This window comes from Phocoena phocoena, chromosome 2 (assembly GCF_963924675.1).
Source record: "Phocoena phocoena chromosome 2, mPhoPho1.1, whole genome shotgun sequence".
Taxonomy (NCBI): domain Eukaryota; kingdom Metazoa; phylum Chordata; class Mammalia; order Artiodactyla; family Phocoenidae; genus Phocoena; species Phocoena phocoena.
In genome coordinates, this window is record NC_089220.1 from 109001064 (window position 1) to 109024302 (window position 23239).

The following is a 23239-nucleotide window of genomic DNA, read 5'->3' on the forward strand; positions in this document are numbered from 1 at the left end:
GCCCGTGTGCTGCAATTACTGAAGCCCACGCGCCTAGAGCCCAAGCTCCGCAACGAGAAGCCACCCAATGAGAAGCCCATGCACTGCAACAAAGAGTAGCCCCCTCTCGCCGCAATCAGAGAAAGCCCACACGCAGCAACGAAGACCCAACGCAGCCAAAAATAAATAAATATTTTAAAAAATGCAATGAGTGAGGGAACATGACTTTTTAATATGTTCCCCTAGAGTAAGTGATCAAACAGGATACTCTAGTTCTGCTCACTTTAGCATAACAGGAAGTGCCAATGTTCCCAGCCAGCTGGTTGAGCTTCCTTAACTATTGCTCAACAAGTTGACTAGAAACTCCTTGGATACAAGAGCTATATTTTATTCATCTGTGAATAGCATGGTAATTAGTGAAGAGCCTGTTTTGGATTCAGCCAGATTCTGTCTTGAATATTGATTCCATCATTTAATAACTGTGTCATGTTAGACACTTAACCTCTGTAATCCTGTTTCATCATCTGTAAAATGGGGATAATAGTGCCTGACTCCACTGACTTGTTGTGGAAATTAAATGTGACACTTCTTTGTAAAGCTCCTGATGCAGCTCAAAAGTCTTTGTTGAGAGCTTGGCGGAACAGTGGCTTCCATCCAGCCAAGAGTATGATCTCAGAAGAGACCGTGTGTTAGTCTCTATCAAATTTAAAGGGAAATTCCTTTGCCAGAGGCTTCAAACGCCATCATGTTGAGGTTGAATAGATAATGTTTACCTCAGAGGAAAAGATTAGTTTCCATTTTATCTGCACTGTTTGAATTTTTATATGGATTAAAAATACAAGAAATTAAAAATAAATACAGCTTTTTAAAGGGGAAAAAATGTTGGGCTGGCAGCGGTGCTGGCTTCTTTGCTGGCTCTTTTAGCTCTTTCAGTGATAGCAAGAGCAACAAACAGAACATACTAATAATTGTCTATATTAATACAAAACTAATAATTATCCATATTAATAAGGCAGCCCCATTCCCATATGAACCTGAGGGTAGAAACAAAGTACAATAATCCTTCAGAGTTGCACCAAATCTTCGCAAGACTTTAAACTAAACTAGCTTCCATGCACAGACGGTTCCGACTTCCCATGGTTCCACTTACAATTTTTGGACTTTGCCACGGTGTGAAAGTGATACCCACCTGGAATTTTTATCTTTTCCGGTCTAGCGTTACTCTTGCGTGATGCTGAGCAGGCGGGCAAGTCCCAGCTCCCAGACAGCACAGGGTAAACAACCGATACGCTTGCAACCATTCTGTTTTTCACTTTCAGCAGTGTTCAATAAATTACTTGAGATACTCAACACTGTCATAAAATAGGCTTTGTGTTAGATGATTCTGCCCAACTGTAGACCAATGTAAGTGTTCTGAGCAGGTTTAAGGTAGGCTGGGTTAAGCTGTGATGTTGGGTCGGTTAGCTGTGTTAAATAAATTTTCAAATTAGATGGGCTTATCAGGACGTAACCCCATCGTTAAGCGGAGGAAGACCTGTATTATGGTTGTCTCCCTTAAGTCTTTTGCGTGGTTTCCACCCCTCCCAGGCAATTCCACCCCCAGGCAATTGTAGGGAGGGGAGAAACTGAGGCGGGGTTGGGGGGAGACTGTGGGCCCAGCTGCAGCGCCCACACCGCCGGCCTCCTGCTGCTCGCAACCCCAGGACGCGGGCCGTTACGGCGGTTTCGGTGCGGAGTCCGGAACGCTTAGGCCGCCGCCAGGAGGTCCCACCGGCCGGGAGCTCCGCGGAAACCAGGCCGAGGGGGCGGGCCCGAAGCCTCGGCCTCGCCTCCGCCCGCGCCGCGCTGCGCCCGCCGCTTGCTCCGGGCGGCCTCGCGGGGCCCGGAGCTCTGCCCGGGGAGCGCCGCCAGCATGCTGCAGAAGCGGGAGAAGGTGCTGCTCCTGAGGACCTTCCAGGGCCGGACGCTGCGGATCGTGCGGGAGCACTACCTGCGGCCCAGCGTGCCCTGCAACAGCCCGCTCTGCCCGCAGCCCGCCGTCTGCCGCAACGGTCAGGGCAGGGGGTGGAGGCTGGGGAGGGTGGGCAGACGAGGACCGGCGGGAGCGGGGCGGCCCGGGCGGGATCGCCGGGCGCCGTACCGGGCGGGCGTCAGGGCGGCGGCGCCGGGGTAGAGCGTCGGCCGTGAGGCGGAAGGGCGCGTCCCAGAGGCGGAGCGCGAGGCCGTGGTGGCGACGAGTCCGAGGCCCCCGGGCCTCCGCCGGCCTCCAGGCATCACCTCCGGCCCGGCTGCAGGTCGGGCGCGAGGGGCCGGCGGCTTCCGAGCCGCAGAGAGCTGGGCCACGGCTCCGCCTTCGCTCCACAGCGACTCCCGACTGCTCTGCCCGGGAAAACGGAAGGGCCGAGAGGCGGGCGCCCCCGCAGGGCAGAGGCCGCGGTTTGGGGCTTTCCGAGGGGCCTGTGGGCGCTGGAGCGTCCTGCCCCCAGGCTCGCCGCAGTGAAATCCGGTGGACCCGAGCTGTGGGCCCTGCAGTGCGAGCCGGGAACGCGGAGCTGACGCTCTGCAGCTCCTCGTTGTACATTTCTTTGCTTTGCTCCCTGCCAGCACCTAGGCCTCAGACATCCAGTGGAGAGCCCTCTTGACTGTAGGATTTGTGGATCATCTGGGCCCTCATTGTACAGGAAGGTCATGGGGAAATTGGATTTGGGTCGGCTGCCCACTACACCTTCCTCCACTTGATTTCTGGGCTGCTGGGGTGGCCGAATTAACGATGGTTACTGGTTCTCTTCCCTATGGTGGGAGAGGAGCGTGGTGGACCTTTTCAGCGAATATTTGGGATCCTCAGCTTACGGTTAAGGTGAACATTTCAATTACAGCTTGACTAACCAGCTCCGAGACGCGGGCTAGGTGGAAATGCCACCACCGCCCCTGCTTGCACTGAGCATCTTTTCTAGTCAATTCAGTCTTTTTGGCCCTTGGAGACTTTTGAACACGTTCACAAGCTTGAGACACAACAGACTTGAAATGGCTGGGCATAAACAAGTGGTTAACGTGTATTTGGGGAGCCCCATTGGAATGTGAGTGTAGGTCAGTGGGTTAACAATATATAGTTAAGTTGTGCTGAAGATTTGGTTGTTTTTGTGTGTGTTTTTTTTTATCCGTCATCTTTTACATTACTGGCAACACCATGAACCACGTTGAGCTTTTATTATCACAGCTTCAGAAAAATGAAGGTGCTGAATTTACCTGAACGTTGGGCCTCTACCAAAGTAGATTTGTCTTTTAAAAACTACACAGTGGGGCTTCCCTGGTGGCGCAGTGGTTGAGAGTCCGCCTGCCGATGCAGAGGACATGGGCTCGTGCCCCGGTCCGGGAAGATCCCAAATGCCACGAAGCCATGGCCCGTGAGCCATGGCCGCTGAGCCTGCGCGTCCGGAGCCTGTGCTCCGCAACGGGAGAGGCCACAACAGTGAGAGGCCCGCGTACCGCAAAAAAAAACAAAACAAAACAAAAACTACACAATGTAGTTAAGATTGGAAGTTGTTCTGCACACTGGGGCACCGTGACATTGAAATCATATTAAACTAAGTTTGAATACGTTGTCTAATCTTTTCTGTTTTGAATTATGCTTCAGATGGGAAACTCTTGTCTAGTGACGTGACTCATTACATGATCCCAGATTGGAAAGTCGTTCAAGATTACCTCGAGATCCTTGAGTTTCCTGAATTGAAGGGAATTATTTTCATGCAAACGGCTTGTCAAGCTGTGCAGCATCAAAGAGGCCGGAGGTATCTGTTTTGCATTATTTATTTTTTTATGGTGCGGATTTTTTTTTCCCCCTTTAGAAGAGGTTCCTTGTTGGAGAGAAAGGGGAGGAATTCATTATTTTCGTCGGAAAAGACTTTTTGAACTAATTTGGCATTCTTTTTGCCAGTGAGGAATGCAGTAACATTATTTTATATTTCTGCTTCAACACCTGGCCAAAAGGTCTAACTGCAGTGTCCCCACGATGTGGGTATTTAAGATTCTTGGCTTTTGGTTTGCATTTTTATACTAGCAGAGCTATTGCCTATATCATGTTGAAGACTGCATGTTATTTAATCTTCTTATTTATAGATATATTGTTTCAGAAACTTACATTTTTTTCCCCTTGGGAAAAAGAAAGTATTTTAAAATTTGAGGCTCCTTTATTGTGGAGGCAAGTTGTACTTGTGATTTATTCAATGAAACCAGAACTAACTTGTTTTATTTTTAGATTACTAGTATAACCATCAACCATAGGAACTGTATTTGCTAAACAAAGAATTTCTGATTGAAATCAGTCTAAAATGCTTGCCTTGTACCTAAATGAAGAACAGTTGTTCACCTTTTAAACAAATACTCTATAAATGGTTTTGCTTCCTTTACATTGGGAAAAGATCTGTGATTTGAACTTGAAGACTGTATGGAAACAGCATATTAGAATTATATACCCAACCTCTTAACACCACAAGTTAAGCAGAAATTGTGTGTTTATTCTTTTTCAAATGTTGTGGTTTCTTCAGACCTTGGTAGTAAAAGATGAAGTGTGTTTATTTGTGTATGAAAATGATAAGTTGTTCTTATTATATGCTCAGTTCAAAAAATATGCATTAACTAGGTTGTGTGCAGGTTTTTTAGATAGAATATTTTTATATGAGCTTGAAGTTGATTTTGTTCAGACACAAAGATATAGATGTTATACACATCCAGGTTTAAATGCTGTTCCAGGTGTCGTATTTCAATTTCTGCTACTAAAATCAATTTGTTGTTATCATGTGGGTTGCTAACACACTGCCGAGCCTCTTCAACTTCTGTTTTCTAAAATATTTTTAATATTAAGGATTGTTTTAAAAATCAATTCCTGGGGACATTCAAAAGCAAAGAATTGGAATTTAAATGTCTTTTTTCCTGAACATTTCAAAAGTAGTCAACTTGATGAAAAATGATTGGTTTTCCATTGCTTTACCGTGTCTCTGAATGCACTAAACGTGAAAACAAAAGCTGAGGAGTTATGGAACAGGCCCACAGGATAATACTCTGGTTTTGCCATTGGTGTGCACTTTTCGAGTTCCTAGTTCCAGGCCTTCTGGAGTACAAAAAGAAGTCTTGTTCCCTCTCTCAACAAACTTGTTGTCTTGTTGGGATTAAATGCAAGAAGCAAGAAGGTAATTATGACATACCTTGGACGCATGTAAGATAATTTAATGTGGACTATGTAAAGTGCAGAAGTAAACATGGGGTGTGGGGATTTAAAAAGCCCTCTGAAGGAAATAGGTTTGAGACTGGTCTTAATGCAGGGAAATGAACATGATTGATGAAGAGGAACAAGAGGCAGGAAAAGGAATCAGCAAGTTGGGGACTTTGTGCTTTCTTTACCTGTTAAGCAACCAGCAGGTGTATTCAGGTTGAAACAGCTAAACGGCCACAATTACCTAAGCCCTGGAAAGTGTCATATATTAAAAGCTAACTTTAAAGTTGATGAGAGCCTTTCAATATGTAAGATCCAGGAGATTTGCTTGATTAATTTGGCCTTCATAAGCGTTAAGCGTAAGTCATTTGAGTTTTTGTATTTAACCAAAGGTGGCCTAGCAGAGGCTCTCTGGTGCTTTGCTTCATTTAATGTTGGAAAACATTTTGTTTTTCAGTTCTTACTCTGCGATTTTTGAGATGCTGGTAAATAATTCATTCTATTTTATATGCTTTTAGGAATATTATTGCTTAGGAAAGGTTTGTCAGGTGAAAATACCTAGTCTGGTCTAGTGTCTGGTAGAAGGATGCCTTGCTTTCTCCTTTTGACCCCCTCCTGAATGCCTTCTGTATAGCTTGAATCTCAGTTTCTTAGTACATAACATAAGACTGGAATCAAAATATTATAGTTGGAGAGGACCTAAGAGGTCAACGTGTTCCCCATCCTACATCAGTGTTACTCAACATGAGTAATGTAGTCGACTCTGTTTCTAAAAGAAAAAAATTCTCATGGATACCCAGTGTTAATTTAAATTAATTTATTGTATTGTTACTTAAATATGTTTCAACATCAATCTAGGCATAGATCCTCATACCTAAGTACTTAATGCAACCCTAAACCCAAATCAGACCTTCAAACTAAACAAGGCTACAAATGAATATTAATTTAATGTGACCAGTGACATTATTTTACTGACATGAAATCACCAGAGTTGGGTTTAATACTAGAAAGACACAGCCTCTATGGCTACAGGCATAAGCTCTATATTTAATATGATTTTGTAGTTTGATTTCAATAATATCAATGCAGAAAAATGTCCTCATAAGTATATTATACAAAACAGTATGAAAAATGTCAAGTTTTTGATCAGGATAATCACACATTCTGCTATCTAACAATCCTCAAGTGCTTATTTACTGAGGGCTCGTGTGATATCCCTGTAAGGGTGACCTGTCCACTGCCTTCAATCATGTGTTCAGGTGTTCATCTGTGTATCTACAAATATTTATTGAGAGGCTCTATGTGCCAGAAACTGTGCTAGCACTGAGCATACAGTGGTGAGCAAAGGCAGACACGCTCTTGAGGGGGAGACCGGCAGTAATCGATAACCAGAGAAACAGATGGAGAAGTGAGCTGTGACAGGCACGCTGAGGGAGGGGTGCTGGGCTCAGGAGAGCCCAGACTAGGCAGGGAGGAAAGGCTTTCCTGAGTGAGGTGCATGTGCTGAGCTCTAAGGGATGAGTGCGAGGAAACCAGGCAAAGAAAGGAGAAAAGCTTTCCAGGCGAGGAAACTGCTATGCAAGGCCATGGGGAGAGAGAACATGGAGAATGAGGGAGGAGAGAGCCCTGGATTGGACTAAGGTAGGCCCCCATGGGCCTCAGGGATGTGGTGAAGCATTTTACTTAAAATGCATTTCCTAAGCATTTTAAGTAGGGGGGATAACATGATCAGATTCCTGTTTTTAAAGGATTACTAGGCTAGTGGAGAAGAGGCTTGGAGAAAAGAAGAGGAGGCACTTGCTTTAGTTCACATGAGAGATGTTGGTAGCTTAGAGATGGAGAGAGAAATAGACATTTCTAAAAGCTGTTTAGTAGGTAAGATCCATAGAACTTCCTAAGTATATAACAAAGCGAGTTGAAAATATGTCCACACAAAAAGTTGTGTGTGAATGTTTGTTCATAACAGCTCTATTCATAATAGCCAAAAATGGAAACAACCCAAATGTCCATCAACTGATAACCACACAAAATGTGGTTTAACCATACCATGAAATATTATTCAGCCATAACAAGGAATGAAGTACTGATACATGCTACAACATGGATGAACCTTGAAATTATTATGCTAAGTGAAAGAATCCAGCCCCCCCCCACACACACACACAAATCATATATTGTATGATTCTGTGTATATGAAATGCCCAGAATAGGTAAATCCAAGAGACAGAAAGTAGGTTAGTGGTTGCCAGGGGCTAAGGGTCAGAGGGAATGGGGAGTGACTGCTTAATGGGTATAAGTTTCTTTTGGGGGCTGACAAAAGAGGAGTTAGATAGTAGTGATGGTTGCATAATGCTGTGACTACACTAAAAACCATTGAATTCTGCATCTTAAAAGGGTGAATTTTTTGGTATGAATCATATCTCAATAAAGCTGTTTTTTTTTAAATTTTTATTTATTTATTTATATTGGCTGCTTGGGGTCTTAGTTGTGGCTGCGGACTCTTAGTTGGGACATGCATGTGGGATCTAGTTCCCTGACCAGGGATCGAACCCAGGCCCCCTGCATTGGGAGTGCAGAGTCTTACCCACTGGACCACCAGGGAATCCCCACTGTTTTTTTTGTTCTTTGTTTTTTAATCTATAGGACTTAGTAGTGGATTTAGGTAAGTGAGATAAAGGAGAAGGTGGTGTCAAGGATGACACTAAGGTTTCTGGCTTATGAAACTGGATAAAGAGGGGGAACACTGGAGAAGGTGGGGGGTGGGAGGTCATGAGTTTGAGGTGTCTGGAGGCTTCCAAGAGGGCAGACATTGACACCAAATGGCATTGCAGCCTGAAGCCTGGTCCAAAATATACTCCATTAAAAATGTTTTAAGAATATCACCTAATATAAATGGAAATAGAAACTTCTGAAATTCTTGGAGAAAACTCAAGGACCGCTGAATTTAAGTCTAGGAGACCCTATCTGGGTTCTGCAGAAACTGAAGGAATGCAACATTGAGTACAGGACTGACTTCCTTGTACCTCTCACCACTGGTTGTGGGACACCCACTTCTAATCCCCAGAGACTGTAGTCAGCAGGGGGAAGGGATGTTGCATCTGAAGGTAAGATCACCATTGGATAAAAATAGTAAAAAAAAAAAAAAAAAAAAAAATCAATCTAGAGAAGGTAAGTTTTGCTGTCTCCCTAAGAAATTGTCTGAAATGTTTAGATAATGGAGATTTCGAAAACACTTCAGCCAGACCAGGGAAACTAGGGTTTTTCTGTAAGCCTGGAATTTTTTAAACTTCAGATAATTTTATTGTACTTGACTATCTGGAACTGTTGTCCTATCATTCAGGCCAGACTTGTTCAAGGCACCACGATGTTCTTTGCTGGCTCCATGCAGAATACTCATATATCTAATTCCATCATATGCACCACCAACCCTAACTAGCAAAAACTACGACTGTGTTGTATGGATGCACTATTAAATTATAGCCGTAAGCCCACATGCCTACAAGACAACCCGACTGTCACACTCAGAGTGATTCACTGTTTGTTTCCTGCTTTCCCCATTAATATTCTTGTGCCGTTTGTTCATTCGTTTTATCTGGCTGATAGGTAGCCGACAAATGGAAGCACACACTAAAAGTCTAAGGAAAACACATGGGAGTGAAACTTAAAACTGAGAAAATTCTTTTTGTTAAGTGATATATTTTTCTAAACATTGGCAAGGATTGTCATTACTTTCATGTGGTGGTAAAGCCCCTGGGTCTGGCTTGTGGAGCATCAGTATTCAGAGAGGACAGGATTCGAGAAGCCCCAGGTTTAAAGTACGGGTGTGCCGACCAAGGCAGTGATGTATGTGAAGCCTAGCAAAAGAGTAACCGGGCTCTGAAAATATCAGTTTGTCCCAGGACATTTTTATCTTGTATTTGGATCACTGTTGTCACAAAGGGTTGTGAGTTCATGGATTCATTTGGAAAATAGTTATTGAGCGACTGCCGTGGGTTAAGTACTAGAGATACAAGGAGGAAGCCTACTGTCTGCTTTCTTGAGCTTTCTGTCCCCTCTCTCTCCTCCTTTGGGCCCTTTGTCTACCTAACTCTTACCCATCCTTCAGGTCTGTTGCCTCCTCCTGGGTGCCTCCCTCATCCCTCCCATGTTCCTGTCACACCTTGCACTTTTCCTTTCATGGCACTCATCCCGCTGAAATGGGTGGTTCTATTTTTTTGTTTGTTTTATAGCTATTTTTTTTAATTGTGGTAAAATATATATAACATAAAATGTACCATGTTAACCATATCTAAGTGTACAATTTGATGGCATTGAGTACATTGACACTGTTGTGCAACCCATCTCCGGAACTTTTTTCATCTTCCCAAACTGAAACTCTACACCCATTAAACACTCATTCCCCATTTCCCCCTCCCCCAGACCCCTGGCAACCACTGTCCTACTTTCTATCTCCAGGTATTTAGCTGCTCAAAGAAACTCCTATGAGTGGACTCATACAATACTTGTTCTTCTGAGACTCACTAGCTTATTTCACTCAGCATAATGTCTTCAATGTTCATCCGTGTTGAGGATATGTCAGAACCTCCCTTTTAAGGCTGAATAATATTCCACGGTATGTATATACCACATTTTGTTTATCCATCCATTGCCCGACAGACACTTGGACTGCTTCCACCTTTTAGCTAATAGGAATAATGTTGCTCTGAACATGGGTGTACAAATATCTCTTTGAAACCCTCCTTTCAGTTCTTCGGGGTCTATACCCAGAAGTGGATTGCTGGATCATATGGTAGTTCTACTTCTGACCTTTTTTGAGAGATGGATGGTTGAGTTGCATTCACCATGAGCAGGATCACGCAGACGAAGGGCAGCATCGGGAATGTCTAGGTGTGTCCCCTGAGGGCACTCAGTGGAGCACTGAGGAGGAAGTTTGTAAACAAATACCTGCCCTGGGTTCAGGTGCTTTATTAGGGGTGTGGATAAAGGGAGCAAAAAGTGGAAAAGATCAGGAAAAATAGTCAATATTTTTTCAGTGTTTTCTCTGAAATAATAAATTTCAGATGTTTATAAAGATTCTTCTAGAATCTTTGATTGCTTAACCAAAAAAGTGCTCATTTAAAAAAATTCATGCATGACAGAAATGCGTAAAGCAGAAAGTGAAAGTCCTTGCCTTTCCCTCCTGCAGGGACGACCCTGTTAGCACGGTGATGGAGACTCTTGTATGCATATTCTAAGAGGTTTTGAAAAATGATTTTAAGTGTATCTTTGTGAAAGTGGGAAAATTACAAACTTAATGTGTTTTAGGCACTTCTGCCGGTGGGGAGGCAGCTTTTGTTTACACAAGTGGAATTCTGTTAAGGAAAGCTGCCATTCACAGAAATGAAACTGAATCCCTTTGTTTATTAGGACATTTTGTAAATTGTAGTTACTTGATGATTCTTTTTAAGGTGGCTCAAAATTAGAATTACTAAGAAAGTAAAATCAGTGTTCCTTGTTTTCTGATGAAGTGTTGAGACGACGCAGATACTGGTAGTTGGCATTTATTTAGAGGGGATAAGTTAGAGAGTTCTGCGTTTGCTTTAATGAAAAGACTCATTTTTAAAAATCCGTGGCGGCAGGCTGGAGGTGGGAATGGAAGGGCACAAATGTTATTATGTTAAATGCCAGTTATCTACCTTGGATAATTTATATGTTAATTTAACATCTGGTTTAATATCAATCCATTTTAAAATAAACAATTGACTTCCTTTAAGATAATTGTGAATATTATGTATTTCACATTATCTAGACAATTGAAAAGCACCTTCTTAGAAACTGACCCATATGAGGCTTCATATTTTATTTTCTTTGGCTAAGATTATTGGAAAGATCTCCTGATGGGTTCTGAAAAACCTAGGGGCAGGACAGGAATAAAGATGCAGACATAGAGAATGGACTTGAGGACACAGGGACGGGTAAGGGTAAGCTGGGACGAAGTGAGAGAGTGGCATGGACATATATACACTACTAAATGTAAAATAGATAGCTAGTGGGAAGCAGCCGCATAGCACAGGGAGATCAGCTCGGTGCTTTGTGACCATCTAGAGGGGTGGGATAGGGAGGGTGGGAGGGAGACCCAAGAGGGAGGAGATATGGGGATGTATGTATTATGTATAGCTGATTCACTTTGTTATAAAGCAGAAACTAACACACCATTGAAAAGCAATTATACTCCATTAAAGATGTTAAAAAAAAATTGAACATCTTTCTTCCATTGTACAAGGGATTAGAAAAATTGTATGTCCTAGTTTGATAGAGCTACCTGTTCACACTGTGTGTTAAATATAATTATTTTAAAACATAAAAAAAAAAAGTCTCCTGATGGGGAAAAACCTTAAAACTTTCTGTTAGTTGTCTGATAGATGAAGCTAGCCTTCATTCGTGTAAACGATGTGGCTGCATCAATAAAGTTCACAGATAAATTCCCAAACTTACCTTACATGTTCTTTTCTAGGGCTGCCAGCAAAAAGTAAAACATTAATGTCTAATACCATTTACAGAACAAAGTGAGTTACAAAAATAAAGCACTAGGGCTTTTCTGGTGGCACAGTGGTTGAGAGTCCGCCTGCCGGTGCAGGGGACACAGGTTCGTGCCCCGGTCCGGGAAGGTCCCACATGCCGCGGAGTGGCTGGGCCCGTGAGCCATGGCCGCTGAGCCTGCGCGTCCGGAGCCTGTGCTCCGCAACGGGAGAGGCCACAACAGTGAGAGGCCCACGTACAGCAAAAAAATTAAAAAAAAAAATAGAGCACTAAACTCTGCTTGCCTCATTGTCCTTTGTGAGCCTTTGATGAAGGGGCTGTGTGGGGCAGGGTTGTATAATGACATAATAAATAGCCAGAAAGGGAGAGGGGAGTAGAGGAGTTTAACCGATCCACAACTAATTAATGAGGCCCTGCTCCAGCACATTCTAGCAGGCAAAATGGAGAAACAGCAGCCCAAGAGCGCAGCACACATTAAGGCCAATGTAAATAAGTGTTTCTCAGGTTTTAAACAATCAATCTTTCGCTCTAAAATACCTCATCTTTTCTGAACCTTAGCAAGAGGTGGCAGGAGATGAGTACCTGCTAGATTAGATTTACTTTTCTCCTCTGTGTCACAGACAGTATAACAAATTGCGAAATCTCCTGAAGGATGCGCGTCATGATTGTGTTCTCTTCGCTAATGAATTCCAGCAGTCCTGCTATCTCCCTCGGGAAAGAGGGGAGTCCATGGAGAAGTGGCAGAGCAGGTATGGCCCTGAATAGCTGGGTTTTCACACGATCATCTTCTTTAATTTCTTTATCATTGGTTATTTGGGAGTTGATCTAAATAGTATGGCAGAACAAACCAACAATTTTTCTGGAACCGTGATTAATACTGAAATGCTTAATGTGTCAATATTCTAGATATGTCATTTGAATACATATATTTTAGGAATTGTAATTAAGGAGCTATAGGTGCCCAGAGTAAGTTTGCCCCAGACCTCTAAAGGCTAGTAGGATCATTCATTCCAGTGACCCAAAAGTCATACATAGCTTTAATGCTGTGTGAGTGCGCGCGTGCGTGCGTGCATGTGTGTGTGTGTGTGTGTGTGAGAGAGAGAGAGAGCGAGAGAGAAAGAGAGAGCGGCAGGGACACGTCCTACTTTTAAGCTAAAGTCATCTCACTTTTTCTGGTATAGGTTGCTTTAATATCCCAACCAGTCTTATTAAACTGAAACGGGTAGGTTAATTCTAGTAAAGCTGTTTTAGGAAGTGTGGTGTCCTAATTGAGATCCACCTAAAAGCAGAACCTGAAGCAAGGATTTTGGAGGTGAGTTGTTTATGTGAGAAGCAATTCCCAGAAGCAGGAGTGGGGAGAGTGACCCAGAGAAGGAGGGAAAGCAGTAAAGGATGTATTACTGCTGAGGGAAACTGAGGCTCAGTCCTCTGGGAACCTCTAAGAAGCCATGTAGAGTGTGCCTCAGAAGTCACCTCCAAGGGTGGAGGCGAGGGCATTTAGTTAGTTACCCCTTTAGCTGAGGGCCATTCCCCAGGGGTGTTAACTCCAGTCAGTGGGCCATCGATGAGGGATGGAACTGCCACCCAGCTGCAGCTAAAGTCAGAGGTGGGCTTAGGGTACAGGTGCGAGGCACCCATAGCCTCTGCTTCAGTCTTCTGTAGAAGGCAGAAGAGACCTTAAGCTTTAAAATAGCTTATCCATACAAAACATTTACATCATCTTCTTCCTTATAATTCTTTATCTGTATAGCCATTAAATATTTAAATTCTCTAAAGCAAAATAAGCACCGATATATATTGAGTCCTTAATAGAACCCAAGTTCCCACCAGCAAGGGAAAGCAAATCTTTCCCTAGATTGGGTCATATGTGAGTACTCACACTTACTAACTACACAGCGTTGCACACAGTCAGTACTCAGTGAATCTTTTTTTAAATTCTAGGACTAAAGGAACCTTACATAACATCTTAATTTGCAGAAAGGGAAACAGATGCCTACAGAAATTGACTCTCTGAGTTGATCCACTTCATTGGACACATGATCCTTTTTTGAATACATGTCCCCTGACCTAGACTCCATTTTCCAATTCAGATTCTTTTCAGGAAGATTTTCAGACATTTCATATTGGTGATGCCATATTGGATTTTGTCTTTATTGGATTATGATCTTCAGCTACTTGCAGCCTAGTTTTTCTCTTAGCCAAAGACTTGTTTCTTCATCTTTTAAGCCTCTCACAATTTAGCTTATCATCCCTGTGGTGCTGTGTGGCTCGTCCCACCAAGTAAAATGTGTGAAAAGGTGGCAGAGCCTCACGGTTGCTAGGCCATATCAAGAAATGAAAGCGGTTTCTGTGGTGGTTGGCTGTCTTAGAGAAGAAGAGATGTCAAGCACTTTGTGATTCATCTTTGTATCCCCCAGCATACCCAACCCAGGGCATGTTTATAATGGATGCTCGGGAAGTATTTGTTGAACGAATGAACGAATGACTGTCTATATAAACCAAAGGGTAAAAGATTAAAAGCCAGGTGTGAAGTTCTGAACAAGAGCTTGGGTTTGTCTGCCCGGGGAGGGCTCACGTGCCTCTTGCTTTCTAGGAGCATCTACAATGCAGCCACTTGGTACTATCACCACTGCCAAGACAGGATGCCAATCGTTATGGTGACAGAAGATGAAGAGGCAATTCAGCAGTATGGAAGTGAAACGGAAGGAGTGTTTGTGATTTCCTTCAAGGTATTTCCAGCTGGTGTGTCTATATAAGTATGTGTGTGTGCGTGAGTGTGTGTGTCTGTGTGTGTTCATTTCCATAGTAGTGCCCGTGAGGCTCTAGATGGCTTTGGCAGTACAGAAAAGGGAAAATAAAGAATGAAGGAAAGGAATAAAGACACAGACCTACTAGAGAATGGACTTGATGATATGGGGAGGGGGAAGGGGAAGATGAGACAAAGCGAGAGAGCGGCATGGACATATATACACTACCAAACACGTGAAATAGATAGCTAGTGGGAAGCAGCCGCACAGCACAGGGAGATCAGCTCCGTGCTTTGTGACCACCTAGAGGGATGGGATAGGGAGGGTGGGAGGGAGGGAGACGCGAGAGGGAAGAGATATAGGAACATATGTATATGTATAACTGATTCACTTTGTTATAGAGCAGAAACTAACACACCATTGTAAAGCAAGTATACGCCAATAAAGATGTAAAAAATAAAAATAAAATGTGAAAACTGAAAAAACAATAATAGTTTAAAATTAAAATAAAAATTAAAGTAAAAAATAAATTAAAAAAAAGAATGAAGGACGACTTTAAGAAGTTCCATGTCTTCATCACTCTCCAACTAATTAATCTTGAGTTTGCCAAATTTGGGCAAACTCCCTGTGACTATAAGGCCTCCGGTATCCAAGACTGCAGCCCAATAAACTCCAGTTCATAGTAAACTCATGTTTATAGTTATAATAATAATACTAGTAGTAATGATGATGATGATAGGTTGAATCTGATAAAACTGCCAATATTCTGTTGTTTTTGACTTACAAAATGGCTATTCTACATGGTTCCACCTAAGAATAATACCCAACGTTGATCTATGCCAGGCACTGTTCTGAGTGTATTATTTCATTTAATTCTTGCAACAACCCTATGAGGCAGGTGTTATAATCCCCATTTTATTGGTGAGGAAGCTAAAGCACAGAAAAGCTAAGCAACTTGCCCAGAGTCACAGGGAGAAAGTGCTGGAAGTGGGTTAGAGCCCAGGCAGTCTGACTCCAGCACTCTGAACCACCATGCTGCCTCCCAGACTGTCTTTCTGAATACGCACAAGACATAGGTTTTGTTTTTTAACATCTTTATTGGAGTATAATTGCTCTACTGTGTTAGTTTCTGCTGTATAACAAAGTGAATCAGCTATACGTATACATATATCCCCTCCCTCTTGCGTCTCCCTCCCACTCTCCCTATCCCACCCCTCTAGGTGGTCACAAAGCACCGAGCTGATCTCCCTGTGCTACGCGGCTGCTTCCCACTAGCTGTCTATTTTACATTTGGTAGTGTATATATGTCCATGCCACTCTCTCACTTCATCTCAGCTTACCCTTCCCCCTCCCCGTGTCCTCAAGTCCATTCTCTACATCTGCGTCTTTATTCCTATCCTGCCCCTAGGTTCATCAGAACCATTTTTTTTTTTAGATTCCATATATATGTGTTAGCATACGGTATTTGTTTTTCTCTTTCTGACTTCACTCTGTATGACAGACTCGAGGTCCATCCACCTCACTACAAATAACTCAATTTCGTTCCTTTTTATGGTTGAGTAATATTCCATTATATATATGTGCCACATCTTCTTTATGCATTCATCTGTTGATGGACACTTAGGTTGCTTCCATGACCTGGCTATTGTAAATAGTGCTGCAGTGAACATTGGGGTGCATGTGTCTTTTTGAATTATGTTTTTCTCAGGGTATATGCCCAGTAGTGGGATTGCTGGGTCATTTGGTAGTTCTATTTTTAGTTTTTAAGGAACCTCCACACTGTTCTCCATAGTGGCTATATCAATTTACATTCCCACCAGCACTGCAAGAGTGTTCCCTTTTCTCCATACCCTCTCCCAAAACATAGTGTTAAAGGCCAGTCTTATTTGTCCACTGTTCCTCACTCTTTTCTACTTGTGACCATGGGTGGGGGGCAGTAGGGATAAAGGAAGGGGCGATATATGATACTACTTATGTGAAAGCTGTTGGACCAGCTTGGTGTACATGTAACAGATAGAGGCAGCATTATCGGTGACAGTTTTTTGAGGTGTCTTAAGGACACAGTTCTCCTATTTCTTAGGTACCTTTTCAGAGAGTAGGATGCCTGTTAATCTCTAAATAGATTACTGATCTCAAAACAAAAAAACAAAAAATAGATTACTGGTCTCTTCTGCCTGCCCAGTTGGTCAATCAGGTTCCAGTGGTTGATATTGTTTTTTGATTCAGAAACTAGACTAAGGTCCTCCATTACCCCTGTCAGTTTACAGAGAGTCTATTTGGATTTTGAATTGTAGATCCTATGAGGGTTCCCACGTGCATGTATTGCTAAAGATTTGCCAATAGAATTTTCTTGCCCTGCTATAAAAAAGCGTTCTGGCATGCCAGAGAATTCCAAGGGCGCTGGATATTAATGGCAGTGTCACTTATTTTTTCTGTTGCAATACATCATGTCTTGTTCCTGCAGAGGGCAGTTGACTAAAATTATATTTTTCTACTTTTTATGAAAATTACTTTTCTCTGCAGTCTGGCAGTATCGTACAGTTTGATTTTGTATAGCATTTCCAAAGCAAACTGTGTGACCGAGGGCTTCATAGAGGTGTATGATAGCAGAAAAAAAGAGATGCTATGAAGTTCAGATGAGCAGGAAGCCCAGAATTTTCTGTGGAGACTTGAAGGTAGATGGGGAAGAGTGAGGACAATAAATCCCTCTTGAAGAGTTGGTTCATAGTGGCAAAAATTTGGTGTTGATGAGTGATTAGTGACCATAGAATTGCAGTGTTATTAGCACAGACAGAACTTGTGGAAGGACTAGAGAAAGAAAGGAAGCAGTTTGAACAAGACCCTGAAATTAGTGGGAGAAGTGCTGGAGTTGACAATAAGGATAATTGACTTCATTTTAGTTTGAGAAAAGAGAATGTGCCAGCCTCTAATTTAGGCTTAAAGTAGAGTTAAAATCATACGTAAGTTTGATTTTATTTAGTGAGGGTCCACCATGCGAGGACATGTATTCTGGACACAGGAAGTAGATGGAGCAGAGTCAGCCTCACCACACCAGACCCCTGTGGGTGGTCGCCTTGGTGTCTTGTCTAGGGCCTCTCTGAAAGTTACACCAAGAAGTGCAATAATATTCAATAATGTTCTACTTGGAGGGGACCATGACACTTGTTTCAGAATTATGTTTCGTACTGGGTTGTCACATAGACAGAGCATCAAGTGTCCCCACGTGAAAAGTGTGACTACATCTGTATAGTCACAAAAGAAGACGCAGTCCTTGGGGAGTTTATGAGGCTGGAAAGCCTAACACCAAAGAACAGAAACATCTTTCCCCTTCTCTGCTCATCCAAGATTGCCAGGGGGTTGGGGGAGGGGAGATACTTCCTTATTACACTTTACTCCTCGCCACTTTTTGCCTGCTGATTTAGGTTTCTTATAAATTTCAGATATTTCAGGGTGAAAAACAAAGAGACAGTGCACACGTAGAAGCTTTTCCTCTCCATTCACTGTGGGCCGTTATCTGCAGCAGTGAGATAACGTGTAAAGACAGGCATCCCGGCCGTGTGCACGTACACGCGTGTGTGTGGAGAGAGAGGGAGATTTGAAAGTGCAGAGTGATCAGGGAGGTAGAAGCATTCCACAGTAGGAGTGGCCTCCCTGGGTTCCTTTGGCAAGGCTGCAGGGATTAGTGAGATGGTAGAAATGAACTGGTAGCAGGAGGCTTGGGAGGGTAATGCTCATGTAACACTTCTTCAAAACTGCATGCCAGCAGTTCCTGTTCAGGATTTTTTGTAATGCTGCTATAACAAAGAATCATTATCTTCTGACCATGTTTCTCTTGTGCCTTTATTAAATGCAGAATTACCTGGACAATTTTTGGCCTGATTTAAAGGCCACCCACGAGCTTTGTGAGTCTATCCTTCAGTCTCGACGAGAAAGAGAGAATGAGAGTCAGGAGAGCCACGGGAAGGAGTACCCAGAACATCTACCCCTGGAAGTGTTAGAAGCCGGCATTAAGTCCGCGCGCTACATCCAGGTGAGGGTGGTAATGGGGAATCGGTGCCGGGATCAGCCAGTGTGTTTCCTTCTCTTTACTTGCCTCCTGTCACAGGCCTCTGATTTCAAAGGCTGTCAATGAGACGGGCCTCAGTAGGCCAGGGCTGTTGATGTTCAAGGTGACGTGGGAGTCTCCTCTGTAGACAGTGCCCTCCGGTTTGGACCTACTCTCTACTGTTCTTTCTTTTTTTTTTAAAAATTAATTAATTTTATTTTTGGCTGTGCTGGGTCTTTGTTGCTGTGTGTGGGCTATCTCTAGTTGTGGTGAGCGGGGGCTACTCTTCATTGCCGTGCGCGGGCTTCTCACTGCGTCGGCTTCTCTTGTTGCAGAGCACAGGCTCTAGGCACACGGGCTTCAGTAGTTGTGGCACACGGGCTCAGTAGTTGTGGCTCATGGGCTCTAGAGCGTAAGCTCAGTAGCTGTGGCACACAGGCTTAGTTGCTCCGCAGCATGTGGAATCTTCCTGGACCAGGGCTCGAACCCATGTCCCCTGCATTGGCAGGTGGATTCTTAACCGCTGTGCCACCAGGGAAGTCCCTCTAGTGTTCTTAATTAGGTTACATACCGAGCATTACACAGTAGGTTTAAATGCTTCCTGTCACTGGGAAAGAATATATTTTTGAATCAAGGTCTAGAGGTTTGGCAGAATTTTAAAGTTGTTGAAATTTGGCTTCTTCAGGCCTTTGCCACTTTCCTGCCTCTTTCAAGGTCCCCTTGTGATCCCTCAAAACCCAGGACCCACGTGCTGTCAGGGTCTTGAGAAGGAATCAAATAAAATTGCTATTCAGATTTCAACAGCTTTATATGCACTCGTGTTTGTGTGTGTGTGTGTGTGTGTGTCTGTGTGCACATACGGTTTTATCACATGCATGGATTTGTGTATTCACCACCACAATCAAGATACAGAACTGTTCTACCACGAATTTTACATTTTCTAACCAGCAACTCAGACAATTTTTATGCAGTCTGAAGGCTGAGCCTACCACTGTAAACTCCTTCCCTAAAATGTGGGTGTTTTAATGAGTATATCTATGGAGAGGCTAATGCTTCCAATTGGTAATGAAGTTTACAGCATTCCTGGGAGGGTATTTTGAGGAAGAAGATTTTTTAAAGACCGCTCATCACTTAGGTAAGATAAATCCTGGCACTTGCAACACTTGGTATAGCTAAGAGTATGTCAAAATGATGGTACATTCTCTGGAGAAAATAAACTTCGGTGATGAATTATTATTCCTAAAGAAAGGGATCACAAACCTTATAAGAATATAATGGGGATATTTTCATAAAAATTTTTAACTATACCTTTTGGAGGGTAAAGCAAGCAGAAAAGAAATTTTTCACACTGATTTTTATTTTTATTTTAGGGAACTCTGAACGTCAACAAACACAGAGCACAAATAGAAGCTTTTGTTCGACTTCAAGGAGCCAGCAGTAAAGATTCAGGTTCAGTGTAAACCTTACATAAATTTCCGTACCACTTTTTAATTCTGATATTACACATTGAAGAAAGCAAAGTTGAAATTGTCAGATCATATGTGCCATGTCAAATATCCCTACCTACACTGGCTGTGTGGGATCGTGGGTTGGTTTTTTTTCCTCCCCAGCTTTTTGTCTATAATTTCTGATTTTATGGTAATAACTCTAAAAAATGGTAATAGCTAATATTTTATTGAGTGCTTATTATACATCAGATACTGTTGTAAGCACTTAAAGTAGGTATTATTATTGTTTACCACCTTTTACACGTGAAGAAACTAAAATACAGAGAAACAAAGTGACTTTACGAGGATCACTCACCTGGTACGCGGCGGGGCTAAACCTGAGGCTGAGGCAGGCAGGCTGTGATTTTAAGATTTTGCCCTGTACTGCCTCACTGAGCTGTATTGCCTCATTGGAATTGTATAAAATGTAACGTCAATGAAAAAAAATGTGTAAATAAGTTTTATCATAATAGAGTGTATTGTTAGTTCTGCAATGACAGGGTGAAAGTAACCCTGATAGATAGTCAAGGGCACCTGGCGAGGTTGTGGAGAATGAGCAGCAGTGGCTTAATCCGGGCTTCTGCTCATCAGACTTCTCCCTGTCAGTTCTGCAGTGTCCATAGTTCAGCAGCCAGCTGACCGCTCCCTGGCCGCATAGCCCCTGAAGTTATGGGAGAGAGTCCCAGTGTGGGCTTACATTGTCTCATGCAGAGAACCTACCTTAAAAGATGGTTGAGAGTGGCCTTATGAAAGCACATTATACAGCACGGCATAGCAGCAGTGTTTCTTCCTTCCTAACCTGTGGAACAAAAGTTTCATTTCGGTTTAACTTCACCTTTGAAAGGAGGGAGCTTTTATTTGCAGGAATGCTGATTAGATCTCGAACGTGTTATGTTTGAAAGGCCTCACTGGTGTGGCCTACCCCTTGACCTTGTGGGGTTTCTCTGTGCTGCCCCCAAAACAGGTCTAGTCAGTGACATCCTAATCCACGGGATGAAGGCTCGAAACCGCTCTATTCACGGGGACGTGGTAGTTGTCGAACTACTCCCTAAAAATGAATGGAAAGGAAGAACCACCGCCCTGGGTGAGAATGACGGCGAGTCCCCGAGTGAGCCCATGCCCACAGGTGAGCCAGCTGTAAAGTTGCCTGGTCGTCCATGTGGAATGTTTATTTTTCCTCTCTTTAGTCCAGAAATACTGCAGTTATTAATATATGATATCATCTCTTTTCTTACATTGTCAGTTTCCCCTCTCTGGTTTATTTTATTCTCATCAGCACCCAAATATGCTATATAGTATGTCTCATCTTAAAATAAAAACCCTCTTAGGGGGACTTCCCTGGTGGCACAGTGGTTAAGAATCCACCTGCCAGTGCAGGGGACACAGGTTCGAGCCCTGGTCCAGGAAGATACTATATGCCATGGAGCATGTAAGCCTGTGCGCCACAACTACTGAGCCTGCACTCTAGAGCCCGCAAGCCACAACTACCGAGCCTGAGTGCCACAACTACTGAAGCCCACGTGCCTAGAGCCTGTGCTCTGAAACAAGAAAAGCCACTGCAGTGAGAAGCCTGTGCACCGCAATGAAGAGTAGCCCCCGCTGGCTGCAACTAGAGAAAGCCCACATGCAGCAACGAACGCAGCCAAAAATAAATAAATTTATTTTAAAAATAAATAAATGTCACACCAGGCCCCACAAAAGAAGGGGCACACTGACAATGTTAATTTAAAAAATTATCTATCTTAAAAAAATGATCCATTTAATAATAAAATAGAAGGAAGGCAAATGTTTAAGCATCTCTCAACTTGTGTGGATGTGCTCAGAAAAATGGGATGTTGCATTTCCTGTTTTCTTCCTCACTGCTGAACTGGTCAGAGACCAGATAGGTGACATCTTACCAGTTAAGGCTTTATTTTGTTTTGTTTTCCCAAAGGCAGAGTGGTGGGTATCCTTCAGAAGAACTGGCGGGATTATGTGGTGACATTTCCATCCAAAGAAGAGGTCCAATCGCAGGGCAAAAATGCTCGGAAAATCCTAGTTACACCTTGGGATTACAGAATTCCCAAAATCCGAATTAGCACTCAGCAAGCAGAAGCCCTCCAGGTACCTTTACTCTTTGCCTCTTGTCTTTGCCAGCTTTTGAGCGGTACCAGGAACTGTTAACTCCTTTGCATAGGAAGGGATAAATTAGTGATGGCATCTGGTGTTCTGAGATCCTGTTTTCTAAAAATTCTAAATATATAGAACCATCTGTTAAGTAGTCCTTGGTTAAAAAATGAAGGCCAGAGAGAAACCGTCCTAGAAAGAGCTGTGTAGGACAGCTAGAGAGAACATCTATTATCCAGCTGTCCAACACAGAAACTTTTCAATAGATACACTTTGCCAAAACTAACAAGCTTTCTTTCAGCAAGCGATATAGAAATACGATGGCTCTGCCCTGTAGGGATGATATAGTGGTACTTCACAGAATCGATTATCCTTAAAGGAATAAGAGCCCTGGAGAGAAGACAAAAACAAGAAAGTTAGAAATGAACCTTTACTGTGGCGAAGGGGGTAGGCATCGCCCAATTTGATTTGCCCGATGTTTTGGAGTTTGCAAGTGAGACAATGAAGCAGGATGTCCCCAGCCAGTAATCTAGTCGTTGTGTACCTTTCCATCCCAAAGCCTCACGCAGGCTCTCTGAAGCCAGTTGTAACAATTGCTCTCCATGTCTATGGTTTGCTGGAATCCGGGGGCAGTGGGGTTCAGTTCATACGGATAACCTTCTTCTCCACCAAAAGTTGTCTTAAGAAATTAGAAAGTAACTTTAAAGAAATTAGAAAGTAACCCACCCCCACAAAAACATTGAGATTTTTTGCTTTGAAATTTAATTTGGACTATGCATAATTGGGTTTTTCCCTTGTATCACAAATGTTAACTCAAATGTGTCACAGTTGGCTTTCTGTCTCAGGCTACACTCTCCAGCCCACTTATTTGGTGTGGAGGGGTAATGCCTCCCTTCAAAGCATTGCACTAAGCATTTACCTACCATCTGGCAATTTAGTAAAACAGGAAGAACCCAATAAAAGAATAGAAAAGGGGCTTCCCTGGTGGCGCAGTGGTTGAGAGTCCGCCTGCCGATGCAGGGGACACGGGTTCGTGCCCCAGTCTGGGAAGATTCCACATGCTGCGGAGCCGCTGGGCCCGTGAGCCATGGCCGCTGAGCCTGCGCTCCGCGACGGGAGAGGCCACAACAGTGAGAGGCCCGCGTAC

General features: G+C 43.2%; 1 protein-coding gene across 3 annotated transcripts in view; it reads left to right on the forward strand.

The window, feature by feature from the left end:
* The first annotated feature begins 1828 nt into the window (after window positions 1-1828).
* Window positions 1829-23239, forward strand: part of DIS3L (DIS3 like exosome 3'-5' exoribonuclease) — a 34246-nt gene continuing 12835 nt past the window's right edge. Inside the window, exons 1-8 of one of the 3 annotated variants that reach the window (XM_065870830.1) lie at window positions 1829-2030; window positions 3614-3767; window positions 12328-12456; window positions 14301-14436; window positions 18308-18484; window positions 19870-19948; window positions 20951-21112; window positions 21920-22089. In XM_065870830.1, coding sequence (XP_065726902.1) covers window positions 1892-2030; window positions 3614-3767; window positions 12328-12456; window positions 14301-14436; window positions 18308-18484; window positions 19870-19948; window positions 20951-21112; window positions 21920-22089 — 1146 coding nt within the window. In that variant the 5' untranslated portion in view covers window positions 1829-1891. Of the gene's footprint in view, window positions 2031-3613; window positions 3768-12327; window positions 12457-14300; window positions 14437-18307; window positions 18485-19869; window positions 19949-20950; window positions 21113-21919; window positions 22090-23239 lie in introns of those variants that run through there. The other 2 variants (XM_065870832.1, XM_065870831.1) reach the window with 2 other exon arrangements.